Source organism: Balaenoptera musculus, chromosome 4, assembly GCF_009873245.2.
Source record: "Balaenoptera musculus isolate JJ_BM4_2016_0621 chromosome 4, mBalMus1.pri.v3, whole genome shotgun sequence".
Lineage (NCBI taxonomy): Eukaryota > Metazoa > Chordata > Mammalia > Artiodactyla > Balaenopteridae > Balaenoptera > Balaenoptera musculus.
This window is the reverse complement of record NC_045788.1, coordinates 57011496-57025705: the sequence shown is the minus strand read 5'-3', so window position 1 is coordinate 57025705 and position 14210 is coordinate 57011496. Positions and strand designations below refer to the sequence as shown.

Sequence of the window (14210 nt, the reverse complement as noted above, 5' to 3'; positions counted from 1 at the left end):
CCACTCACTTTCTATTTGACTGGGGAGGAGGGAAGGACAGAACAGGGACAGGGATCTCCTCTTTTAAAGAGTGATGAACAGATAGTTTTTGGTAGAGTTATTAAAAAAATAAAAGGAACTGTGAACGTAAACAATGCTAAAAAGCACGGAGCAGTGTATCTCGACGTCTGAGTTTTGGCTTGAGTTCTGCCACGAGATGACCACAGATAAGTCATTTAAGTTCTCTGGACTCAATTTTCTCATCTATTAAGTATAGGTAATGGTAGAGAAAAATGTCCCTTCCTCCGGTTGGTGAGTGGGACCTAGGCTGACTTTCATCTCCTACTGCCCCCTCCACACAGCCTGCATGACATTAACCAGGCGCCCTGTCTGTAGTCAGATTGGTTGGGAAGTGGCTGGGTTAAGCAGGTTTTCTCTAGTACTCCATGTCCCAGAGCTTTAATATGCTAACACGCTGCACTTTGAAACACCAAGAGAAGAATGTGGCATGTGGCGTATTTCTTGTTGGCCCTCAGAACATCTTTTCTGTATGACTGGTATTCCTTGCCACACAGGTTGAGAAAAAACTGAACTAGATTATCTGTACCCGTTCTTGTTATTCTGAGATTATGTTCCTATCTGTTGTATTCTGATACATCTTCCTCCTTTAACAAAAGCTGAAGTCCTCACCACCACCACATCCTCCTCCTCTGCAAATTGCTGTCTGTGGTCACCACATTGCCTCTGCCCCATTGCTTTATTACCCAGGGCTCTTTTTGTGGGGGAACATATCAGGACACTGTTCCGGAACCTCTCAGAATTATATAAACCTGAACATTTGAGAATTTTGTTTTTCAGAGGTAGCTGTCACCAGCATAACAAAAGATGTATTATGTTGAAATCTATACCAACGATGCTTAATGTTAAAATCAAATGACAACATGCTTATTTATAAATACATATGTGTATCTAGGAGATTTGTCATTACTAGTTTGTGGAAAATTATAACCTGATTGTGTCCAACTCCTCCTGAGTGTGAGATGGGGAGGGGACCTGTTTCTACCTAGACCTCCTCCTCCTCAACTCTCTTGAATCATGTTGACGCCAGGGCTGTGGAGAGAACCAGTTCACAAACTGCAACAAAACCACAGTCACAGACTGGAGTTCTTATAGCTTAAACTATTCTAAGTTAGAAGACCCATGGAAAGAAACTGTTTTATACTAATAATACTAATATCATTAACAAATATTATTTAGTAAAATACTAACAGGCCAATAGGTTGGAAAAGTGAACTGTCAACCCTGTAAAAATTGCTTCTGATGTGAGTGGAGTGGGATCATGAAAAAGAATGCCAACTTAAACCATTCACTTTTTTAAAGGAAAGCATAGTGGGCTTATCCATCCGCACTTATGAGCTGAGTTTTCGTATCAGAAACAGCACTCAGGCTTTTGATGTTTTTCATAATTTGGTAGGCAAGAAGTAGGACAGTAGCTCTTGGCTCTTAGGTAGAATGTTATTTAGTGTTCACATATAACTCATGAAATATTTCTATTAATAAGAAAGAAACTTTCTCTCACATAAACTTTGTCACTTAAGAATATCATTGGCTTCCTTCCTTAAGTAACTATATATTTTTTAAAAAGCTTTTTAATTACAGTTGAGTTTGAAAGTAGAATGCTCATATCAGTATGGAGGGTGGTTTTGAACTTAGGACACTGTATCCCCACTGATTTCCTATTTTACAAAAATAACATTTCATGCCAAATTTTGAGTTCTCTCAAAAATTCCCTCACTGATATAAGTGGTTGTTTCCCAAAAAATGAGCATGTGCCTTGCTGCCAAAAAGGGCTCAACATGGCAGGAATTTATTTGTTCACATACTCAGGCAGCCAAGGTCACAATATGCTCTGTATTCCTAACACTGGCTAATAACTTTGTGAAGCAGTGCCTTAGACCTTATTGAAAGTAGCTCTGTTTTTGTTTTTAGTAATTTCAGCGTATGAATGCTGATGTCAGTAGCTGCCATCCCATTTGTCTCATTGCTTTTACTGTCTCTGTAAAAGACTATTTTTTTCCATTGGGGCTTAAGTACCACCTGAAGAGAGAAGCCTTTTAAGGCCTGGGAGACTGGCCAGTGCCCTTTGTCCTTCTGTTCACCTACTAAAAGGTAGCATTGTTAACCTAATTCAGCGGGGCCCTGGCTCAGTATAAACACTGCTCAATAGAGCCAGAAAGACTAATTGAATTGTACAATACATCATTCTTCAGCAACAGTTTCAAGTGGATTGTACTTCATTTTCCAGAACACCATCCATTTTTTTCCCTCATTTAAGATTTTTAAATATAGCAAATATTTAACCACGGTAAACAAAATATTTGAACCCAATTCTGTCTTTCCCCGCTGAACTGTGAGCTACATGAGGACAGGGCCCTGCCTGTTGTGGTCTCCGCTGAGTGCCAGATGCCTGCTGTAGTGTCTGCCATGTATGTACCTGCATCTCTAGACCTCAGAATGAGGCATTATTTAGCCCTGTCAACTGTTATTTCCAGTCTGGTTAAAGAGTCAAAGGTTTCGGCTAATTCGCGGTGCCTCTTTGTGAGCTGGATTTGCAGAGACTGTAAACATCACTAACTCTAACTCTTTAACTTTGCGGGATCCCAAAGGATCATACAGCAGAACAGGCACCTCAAAAATAATTGCTTATAAGGGGAAAAAATAACTTTTGTTAGGGAAAAAAAAATGATGCTTTTTTTTTGCATCTCTATAAGAACATAGACTTCTGTATGAGCTTTACAATAAAGAAAATAATACTGAATTTCATAAACGTGTTTTTACTCAACCTACAGTAGGCATACATTTCGTTATCACATGTACATATTGATAGATTTTGTGGTTGTATCTGCTTGTTGTACTCTCCTTTGTCCCATCCTTACCCACCAAGTGAATTTCTATTTATCTTTCTAGACCTTGAGCCAGTGTCACCTGCTTTGCCAGGCCTGCCCTGGCTCCTAGCTCCCTTCTCCCCAGCATGGTTGATGTCTCCCTCCTTTAAGCTCCCAGTGGACCTCATCCATATTCCTTTTGTGGCAGATGACAGGCTACGTGCTACATGTATTTTTTGTTTTAATTATTTGTCTATTATATTCAACAGTGAATCTCATGAGGGTAGGGACTGTATCCTGTTTATCTTCATCAATATTCTTCTAGCCTAGAGTGTGGAACAGTGGATTTTCAGTTTTTTTAATAAGCAAAGTTGTTTGTTTTGTTTATGTTGAATTCCAGTCTTACTCCCAGTACTAGAGAGGTTTTGGTGGAAACTTTGTGGAGAGGTCCACGTCCTCAGTATCAGTGAATTGGTATGCAAAGATTCCCCCAAACTACCCACGGGTTATGCATTATTTAAGCTACTCCCTCTGTATCTCAGATGTGTTTCTTCTATTTATTTCTTTGGATGACAGTGACATTTTAAAATCAACTTTCATACTCTTGATGTTTACTACCAGAAGTGGATATAGAGTTGGATGGATCTATTGGCCAAAGTCAGCCTAAGCTCAGAGCTGTTCTAATAAGAGCAACTCTTTTCTGCTTACGAAAGTGTGTGTTTGAGCCTATTTTCTGTGCACACTGTTCTGCATATAATATCCTTTTTCCCCTTTTTTGGGAGAGATCCTTTTATTCCTTTTGAATTTTGTAGTATGTGCATGGTTTACCTATCTTTTTAAAGTGGCTACTTTATAAAAAGTGTTATAGACTATATATACATATATGTGCACATAGTTTTAGTTTTTAAAGTCAGCATTGTTGTTAAGAGTAGTAATGGTGCTTTGTGACCACCTAGAGGGGTGGGAGAGGGAGGGTGGGAGGGAGACGCAAGAGGGAGGGGATATGGGGATATATGTATGCCTATAGCTGATTCCCTTTGTTATAAAGCAGAAACCAACACACCACTGTAAAGCAATTATACTCCAATAAAGATGTTAAAAAAAAAAGTCTTAATGAATTTTTTTTTTTTACTTTTTATTTTGAAATAATTATGGATTCATAGGAAGTTGCATAGGTAATATAATACAGAGAGGTCCTGTGTATCTTTTACCTACTTTCCCCACTGGTTATAACTTAAATACCTATAGTACAATTAAAAAAAAACAAACAAACAGGAAATTGACATTGGTATACTGGTTCTGTATAGTTCCATGTCATTTTATCACGTGTAGATTTATGCAATCACATGATCAACATACAGAGTTAATGAATTCCTTTCAATGCCCAGGTTACTTTTACCAATTGTGTTTCTGGAAGAGAGAAAGAAAAGCCACACTTTATACTTATACGTTACACTATGGGCTTTTTCATTTGGCTGTGTTCAGAAGGTGATGTTATTTTGATATTTAAGCTGTGGTTCCTGGTTGGAGGAGGTGTGGAAAGCCGGGTGATTCGCCAGAGCTGATGGAGCAGTTTCTTTTGTAGGTGTCTAAGCAGGCCAAAGAGTTTCTGGAGTACGTGTACGAAGAGCCCCTGATCGACATCCAGCAGGAGAACCCCATGCTGTACGGACACGCCGAGCCGCTGGCCACCGTGGTGCGCCTGCGGCAGCGGCTAAAATCGCTGCGAGCCTATTTGTTCAGCTGCCGGGCAGCGGTGGCCGAGGATCTGCGCCGCAGGTAAGAGTCATAAATGTCAGACGGCTCTGGTTTGTTTTTCTCTTCCCGCCCCGGGAGGGTGGTTAGAGGATCTCCAAGGGCCTTTACAACGTGGAGTATCTCGAATTCTGTGGCTCTCCCTCCGGGCTCATCTTTGGCTCTTTCCTCCGAGGGCCTCTATCCGGTTGAGCCAAACACAATGAAAATAATATCTCAGCGTAACTGAAGGCTTTTTTTTTTTTTTTTTTTAATTTATTTATTTATTTTTGGCTGAGCTGGGTATTCGTTTCTGTGCGAGGGCTTTCTCCAGTTGCGGCAAGTGGGGACCACTCTTCATCGCGGTGCGCGGGCCTCTCACTACCGCGGCCTCTCTTGTTGCGGAGCACAGGCTCCAGACGCGCAGGCTCAGTAGTTGTGGCTCACGGGCCTAGTTGCTCCGTGGCATGTGGGATCTTCCCAGACCAGGGCTTGAACCCGTGTCGCCTGCATTGGCAGGCAGACTCTCAACCACTGCGCCACCAGGGAAGCCCACTGAAGGCTTTTAACCCATGGATCGAGTTCCCACAATGGTGAAGACCTCTCTTTACCTGTAGGCTAACTTGAGATAGTATTCATGGGAGTGTCTTCATTGATCACTTATGTAGTGTTTTATATTTCCCTCAAGTTCAGTTCGTATTATCATCAGGAAAAAATAAGCATGTTTGAAATATTTCATAACTTAGAAACATTTTTTCAATGGGAAATTAGTAGGTGGTTATTCAAATCTTATTTTGCAGACAGAAGCAAACTTGGTAAATGATGCAGGCTGTAGAGCTGGAATTAAAATGCATTAAAAAACCAACAACAACCACAAAACATGAAAAGGCCCAGGATTCTGCCTTTTCATGTTACATTGACATAGGCTGCTTATCCATAGCTTGGTTATCTCAGAGTTTATGGAACACACAAGTCCATGCCAGGCTCAGATCCTCAACATAAAAGTGAAGTTAAAATGTGCCTGCTCTCATCAAATTCCTTCTTTTACAGTTAGGTTTTATTGGCATTTAAATTCTCACCCTTGGCATATATGAACTAGCTTATACTTGAAATAATTGTTGATGGTGTTCATAAGTCCCTAAACATACCTTTTAATTTTTTTTTAATAGAAATTTAAAGGCATACATTAGTCATGATTTTTGGAGGCAAGCCTATGTGAATAAGAACCTTTGGAAAGTGATATCATTTGCTATTTGAAATCCAATTAAGATCCAAAGAAACTGACAAAACCCCAGGCATCTGAAGAGATGTTTTGAAAAGAACTAAATGTAGATGGTAAGGGATACATAATATCTAGACAAGCTCTCATATAAAATAATAATGAAAAGGCAGCTGCCATAAAGCAAAATACTTCTCAGTGGTAGTCATTCTATTACCTAGTTGTTTTTCAGAAAGCGCTAGAAAGTGGTCAGGATTTACTCTTGTAAAGTCTAGACAAATCTTAATTTTAAAAGATCAAGGCTTTGCCTGAAAGGCAGTAAAATTATGTGTCTCAAACTAATTCACCAACTAAACTAGATACAAGATTTTTTACATTGAAAGTATGTTTGTTCTATTACTTTCAGTACCTTTTGGCTTTGCTCAGAGCTGGTTTTTCCTGTGCCTATATTTTTAAATGATATTAAAATCTACACATGGGAATCATGTTAGATACCTTTATGATATAATGTTTTGCTTTGGTTAAATATGTCAGATCTGGGCACACATTTAGAAATTAAATAGCAGATCCTCTCTTCATATGGATGACTAAGAATACCTATGCTGTTCCAGCAGTTTGGTGGTTTACCACCGTGTACTGCGCCTTATGGCCAGACCACCAGGAAAGGAATGGAAGTTCCAGAAAAAAAGCATTCCTGGGGCTGTGAGAATGAAAATAGTAGTCTTTTTTTCCTTTTCCTTCATTTCTCTTTCCTGGACTTGTTCATGACCGTTATGTAGTGTAGTGCCTGGCACAAGGTGGGTATTCAGTAACTACTGAATGGATGGATGGAAGGAGGGATGCGTGATAGATGGATGTCTGTTACAGTGTCACTTCAGACCACTGAGCAGTGGCTAGTAGCCCAGTTTTGAGGAAGGAGTCATCTTCAAATTCTTCTTTTTCTTACTTCCCCGTGTCACTTAGCACAGTGTTTGACCTATCTGAAACTTTCAGAAATTGTTGAATGAATGAACAAATCAACTAAAGAACAAACCAAATCAGCCAAAAAAACATTTCTGTTTCTGGGAGAAGTCTCAAATCTTTCCTCTCCTATTCACTTCCAGTGCCCTCCCCTGGTTCAGTCTCAAGACTATTACAGTATCCTTCTAACTTTCTGTCTCACTTGGGTTTCTTTCCTCTCCAGTTGAACCTTCGCATCCGACAAATTATTAAAGCACAAGTATGGAATTAAAGATCTGCCCCAATCTAATCCAGTATATTGTTCTGCTCTCTCAAACACTGCACTTCAAACACAAATAATTATTTAACTCTTCCCTCAGTGCATTCTGTTGTGGGAATTAAATGGGTTTTTACAACTGAAGGGCTTACAGTAGTGCTTGTACATAGTAAACACTCTACAGATACCATTATTATTAATACTGCTTTCTTATCCTAGACTGTTCTTGTCTCTAGCTTTTAAAATCTTTGTTAAAAGATTCCCCTTAAAAGCTACCCCTGAGGCTCTGTCTACTGGAATCAGGCCCCTTCTCCTGCTACTCACTATATCAGGAGAGGGGTGAGCAAGAGGAAGTGGGTTGGAGGGCCAGCTGGGCCCAGGGCCTGCGGTTCCTGGGTATGCAGTATGTACTTATCTAAGCGTTTGTTGCATAAAAATAGGTGGAGCAGGACGCTCCCTAAGGCTCCCTAAGAGCAAAGAATGAGGCAGTGATTCCTACAGAGCCCTAGAGGAGGTGATTGATTTTTTTTTAATGTTATTTTAGTTTTTCTATATTTATATACTGTTAACATAATGTTTGGGGTTACCATGCTCTCCAACCTGGCACAGAGAAAAGTATACCAGTAGCAAGCAGTACTCATAACTTTGGGGGGAGGTGGCGAGTTAGAGGGAGGCTAGAAATCTTTTTGATTTATTTTGAAATATGACTATTTAGTGAAATATGTCTAAGAGATTTTTCTGGGATGTCCATACTTCTTATAGCTGGGCCATGCTTGCTAATTCCGCCTTCTTCAGTGTCTATAAAAATAACCATAGCTACAAAGAGGAACCATTGCCCACCTCATATGCTAAAATTCCTGTCACCAGAAGCCGTCTCTTGCCTATCAATCAATCTTCTTTCACTTTTATATGGAATCTGACTTTTTAAAAACAAAATTAGCCAACAGTACTTTTAGCGATGATAAGCTTGTTCAAAAACAATACTTAAGGTTCCCTTTGTTTCACCTGTGGGTACCACATCTAGAGTGGGGTGGTTTAAACAGTGAGAAGGACCTGCTGGGCACAACTAACCATACGTATCCTTGATAGAAGTTAAAAGAGGGAGGAGTTGATGAGCAACAGGGGAACAAAAATAGAGCAAGAGAATCCAGTTCTTATCTAGTCGTAAAAGGCATTCTCTCCCTGCCTGGTTTTTACCTCCATATAAAAGTTGTCATTAATCTCCAGCAAGTAGGCCCAACATGCTGAAGACCTGTCAGCGCCATATAAACAGAATAAAGCAAACTGTTAATATTGCTGTCATGAGGAAACTGGAAACAGACTGATTAATCGTATTGGCGCTCAACCGCCAGGGAGACAACTTCGGTCGTCGCCTTATTAGGGAAGTCACAGTTGGCTTTTAGGCCTATCATTATGATGACCGTCCTGTTTTTATCTTCACTGTTTTTGTTATTGTTGTTAAGTGAACGCCTTGTTCTTGAACCCATACTGCAAATCTTGACTGGCAGGGGTGATTAGTTTAGAAAAAGTCAGTATCTTCCATGAAATCTAAAATGTTTATAGTGCTGACCATTCACCGTTTCTGAGGACTCCCAGATGGCGAGCGACCCTGCTGGATTGATTCAAGGCCTATTTAACTTTTCAAGAGAAAAATTATTTACAGTGTCCACACGTAAAGGTGCATGAAGTACTCTGTGGAAGATCTTTGCACTGCCAGGACGCATCCGGCTCAGCAGCCATTAAGGACGTCTTCAGGAGAGACCCTAAGAGAAGCTGGGAACACAGGAATAGTGGGGTACGTGTGTAAATCAGAAGTCACAAAAGGGCACCTCGGGGCCAGATTTGGCCCTCAGACATGTTTTGTTTGGCCTTTCAGGGATGGCCCCCACCAGGTTTTAAAGTTGCAAAATAGTAGCTAACATTTAAATAATTAGGAGTTTTCATGCTCACACAAAATAAAACTCTCTGGTTTCTCTTAAGAAATCAGAAGCTCTGATTACACAGAAGCTTCCCTCATTCCTGGATGCAGCAATCAGCTTTACGTACTGGACTCTGCACTTTCCCATAGTCTCTACCCCTCCTATCTTCTCCCCAAACCCACTGGCATTGGGTACATAATATGTTGCTGCCCTGCTTGTCTTATCCTCAGCCCATTTCATTTATTTATGATGGTACCTGGGCCCATGTGAGATAATTATGATTTAATCAATTAAAAAGTACTTTCCCGTAAATATCGATATATTATTTGCTCTTTACAACAGCCCTTCAGATGGGTTAGACAGATGGTATTTACAAAGAAGGGAAAGAACTGTGACTCTGAGATGCTGCGTGACTTGCCTGAGGTGACAGAGCTGGTAAGGAGCAGAGTCCACACATGGAACCGGGGTTTCCGATGCTCAAATTGCTGCTGCTTCCCCAGTGCATTTGCTGGTGGCCGTGACGTCCAGGAGTTTCTAGATTCTTCAGAGGAAGGAACTGCTTTTATATCTCCTGAAGCCTTGATTGAGGTCATCTAGGAGAGTGTGAAGGAAGGCGGGGAGGTGGCAGACAATAATGTCCCTTGAGTGGGAAGGTGCAATTGCTGACACAGGCACTCCTGTGCTCACTGCCAGCGCCAGCCTTGGAGAACAAGGCATGACAATTGGCTTAGCGCTAATGAGTGCATTTTTCGCTAGGTCTGTGTTTACCAAACCTTTCCATTCCATAGACCTGTAAATGTAGAGGTATCTGTAGGGTTGTCTTATCCATGTCCTTTGCTAAAACAAATATCCACCTATTTTTCACCATCATTTCATAAAAGAACGTAGTAATGCTAAAAAAAAAAAAAATAGGCAGACAGCAATGAAACAACTTTTTAAAGTCAAATAGATTTAAAATTCATTCTACTATGCTTTTTCTTTTCTCATTTTGCCTTGGATTGCTAAAAACATCACCAGACCAACGCCAGCTGTTTGGACTAGCTTTTCAGAAATCCTGATTTAAGTCATATGTTCTGTTCTCTTCTGAGTGCTGAAGTGAAATCATCTAGTCCAAAGAAAGACATTATACAAATTAATTAGTGGATGCCTGAGTGTTTCCCATTCTCTGTCATTAACAAATGATTTGGGGATTGGGTGCCTGGTGAATCCAAAGTTCCTATTGTGATATGTATTTAACACTAGTTTCTCTCCAACACTAGTCGAGGCCAGTAAGCAATATTACGCCTATCCTTCCAGTTACTTAGAACACAATTGTGATGGTTCTGGAGGAACCTACTTGTTTATTAAGTTTAGTTCTTGGCTTAGACCATTCTGAACAATTTAACAGCTTGACTTGGGAATCTCTAGACAATACCAAACATGATTCTTCTACCTTCTAAGTCACCTTTTCCTGTCTTTGGTCTCACATTTTATTTGAAATTATAATTATATCCAGAATTAGTTCTCACTGAAATATCAGCTTTACTGAACAGTGAGAAATTTCTATCGTAACAACAGCCATTTTTATTACCATTATTTATCCTGGGGAGTGCCAGAAAAAAAATGAGTGAGTGAGTGAGTGTGTGTGTGTGTGTGTGTGTGTGTATATCCTGTCAGACTCTCCTTGCCTCCTCTTCCTTCAAGCAAAATTTAGCAGCTTGCTTAGCACTTAGGAACAGTCCCCAGAAATGTCACCTGATTCACCAAGATTCCCTGCCCATTCCTTCGTTTATTACCCCCAGGGAAAGCTGTCTGTCTGGCTAGTGAATTCACTGGACAGGAGGCTAAGTCCAAAGGGTGAAACCTCCTTTGGATGTCCACTAGCATCTCAAACTTAATATGTCCAAAACTGAGCTAGTAGCCCCTCCTCCACTCCTGTAGCAAACTGCTCCTGCTGTAGGCCCCCCATCCGCCTACCGCACCTCTACCCATACAGCTGTTCATGCCAAACACCTTTCTCCCACATTCCACACCCAACCTATCAGCAAGTCCTATCAGCTTCACCTTCAAAATATATCCACTCAAATCAAAATCACCACAGAATCATCACTTCCACTGCTACCACCTGGGTCCAAGCCACTGTCATTGTTCCCCTGGATTTTTGCGGTAACTGATCTCCCCCTTCAGTCTGTTCTTCCGGCTACAGCTATAGTTAATGTGTACATTAGATGATATCACCTCTGATTCAAACTATCTAATAGCATCACCTCTCAATCCAAGTAAAAGCCAAGGACGTATAAGCCTGGTTCCCCATCACCTCTCTGCCCTCATCTCCCAGTACGTTCCCCCTCCTTTACTCTGTTCCAGTCATACCAGCCTTGTTTTGCTCCTCGAGCACACCAAGCAGGCTCCCATGTGAGTCTCTATGCTCATTTTCGTCTTCCCCAGATAGTTCTGTAGCTGGCTTCCTTACCTCCTTTAGATCTGTATGCAGCTGTCACGTTACTGAAGCATCCTTGACCACTTTATTTAAAATTTTTGCACACACTGCCCGCCCCGCCGCCCCACACTTTCTCTCTTCGTTCTCTGCTTATTACCACAGAACGTGGTGTTTGATTTTTGTCTGTCTCCCTCTCTGGTGCCACTGTGTATGGCTATGGCGGTCGTGCTTGGCTCAGCCTGTGCAGCCGTGTGCAGAGGCCCTGCTCTCTCTACTAGAATGTGAACGACAGAAGCTCATGGCTTTTTATCTGTTTTGCTCACTGCTCTATCCCCAGGGCCTAGAACCATACCTGACATATAGTGGGGGCAAATAAATATTTGGTGAACAAATTAATTAAATAAATAAAGTACTGTTACCAACATTCTGCCCACTTAATTGGGTCAAACAGTTTTTTCATATTACAAAAAAATACTGTTCATCATAGAAAACAAAAATAAGAAAGTCATCCATTATCTTACCACTTTGGTGCATATCCTTTCATACTGCTTCCTCTGCAGATTATTTTTTCCCTAAAAAATGGTTTTATACTGTACATACCACTTTTAACCCAATCCTTTCACTTAGTATATCGTGAACATCTTTTTATGCCGGTAAATATTTGTCTAAAGCATCATGAATCACTGAGTGAAAATGGTGTTTTGATGCATGAGCATACTGTTATACCCTTGATCTGGGAAGAAGTAAATGAGGATAGTATTCAATGTACCCAACAAAAGATTGCCTGAGCTGGGAGATATCATAGCAACACTTCCTCTTTTCCCTACCTCCCAATAAGTCAGACATATTAGGTGGAGGGGTTGTCTGTTACAGAGAAAAGATTTCATGCCCTTGTGACTCGAATACACTTAATGTAGGAGGCTAGCTTATTGAGAGCCTATCTCATCGGGCAGCCTCGTTCTTAAAACACAATCTACACAGACTTGATTTGCTGTGTCTCTGAACTGCAAATGAGGAATGTCTTATAACCAGAATCTAAGATCCAAATGTGCCATTGATTATTAACCAAAGTCTGGTTAATATTGGCTTTTAGAAGAATAAGCCCATTTTAGCCACAATATTATCACTAAATTAGTCTCATTAAAGACCAGCGGTTATTAGCACTTCAGGCAAATAGATAGCACTTCTTTAAGCTCAGTAAATGAACACAGCTCTTTATGTTCTCTGTAAGACTTAATATTAGCCAGACTTTGTAGCTAGTTTTCAAGTTAGCTAATTAAAAGTGTCATTGGGGCTTTACTCTCAACAGATTAGCTGCATGAATCTATCAGGACTCAAACTACTAAAACACAGGATGTTATTTTGATAGTTTTTGAAAGCAACCGTTCTCAGTCTCCTTCAAGAATTCCTTTTCCCTCGGATGACTTCTAGAACTAAGGTTTTCAAGTCGTCTAACCTCCTGATCTCCTGATAGCCCCTCCCCCTTCCTTCATTTTCTCCAGAGATCTCATTCAGCAAATTTTGTAAATATGTATGCTAATACCAACACTCTAAAAAGGAGTTATAGACTATCCGCAAAAGTGTCATTCAAAGCTAAACAGATTGATAAACTTTGAAAAAGGAGCTCTGGCAAGTTATATATTAATTTTACTGTAATATACATGTAGCTTTTTATTTACCAAGAAATCATTCAGAAAGTTAGAAAGTGTTTTAACTTATTCTAAGATTAAATGAAATCTATAAATTATCTAAAATCATTTTCTAAGAGACAACAAAAAAATAAAACTCATGGCAGGAAAAGTGTTGTATTCTTGGCACCATTGAATGGCAGGAAAAGTGTTGTATTCTTGGCACCATTGAATACCGTAAGAATTTGAGCTAGGATCTATAATGTGATATAATCTGTCACTTTTATAATCAGACCCCAGAATAATCACAACCCAAATTACTTCCCAAGTATTTCTACTCCAGGCTTTAGATTGTTGCTAAGAAACTTAAGCACAATTTCTGAAAGAGCCGGTAAGAGACCCTTATTTCCCATACCTATCTTCCAAGATATAATATCTGATGCAATCTTGCCACTTTTTCAGCCAATGAGATTAGCAAAATGAGGTATCTGCTGAAATGATTGAAGCTTGTTTCTTCCACATGGGTTGCTATCGCAATATCTGCCTTTGATTTAAAATTGTTTTTCCATTAGCTGGGAGCATGGTTGGACATACGAGTCCTGTCCACATCCAGTCTAATGTAACTATTTCAGGAAGTGTTTTCAGCTCATATCAAGAACACCAAATTGCATCTCCCTAGGGATGCTTCACAGTGCTTTTTGCTGATTTCAGTGTGGGTGCGTGTGCCCTCCAAAGGAAAGATACCGCAGCCCTCTCAATTCCGTACAGATTACCTAACCTGGAGCACACATTCTTGGAGAACACAGTAATATTTCATAAATAAATGGTTTTCCTTTCTAAATTATTCCTTATGCACTTCTACCTGTATTCTTCCTTTAGACCCTTATGATTTAGAATCAAAATTGGAGGTTTTCCTTTGGTGTTATCTTTTTTATTGTGTGTGTGTGTGTGTGTGTGTGTGTGTGTGTGTAAGAGAGAGAGACAGAGACACAACACACAGGAAGGGAGGGAGATGAGTCTTTTCTTTAAAGCCTGTCTATTACACGTGCTGAGATATTTTCATTCAGACTTTTTTCATTTTAATCATTGGGTTTTTTAATGCCAGTTATGCAGCTCTAATAACTGAGCTTCAGGGAAATGGCGATATTACTAAATCTATCAAAATCCTGCAAAGGGTGTGCCTGACTTAGTCCCTTTTCTCTCATGAGCAT

At 40.2% G+C, this 14210-nt stretch overlaps 1 protein-coding gene across 5 annotated transcripts in view; it reads left to right on the top strand.

The window, feature by feature from the left end:
- Nucleotides 1-14210, top strand: part of PLEKHM3 (pleckstrin homology domain containing M3) — a 189802-nt gene that overhangs the window by 80462 nt on the left and 95130 nt on the right. For all 5 annotated transcript variants that reach the window (XM_036850935.1, XM_036850936.1, XM_036850938.1 and 2 more), the window contains one exon: nucleotides 4450-4643. In XM_036850935.1, coding sequence (XP_036706830.1) covers nucleotides 4450-4643 — 194 coding nt within the window. The remainder of the gene's footprint in view (nucleotides 1-4449; nucleotides 4644-14210) is intronic.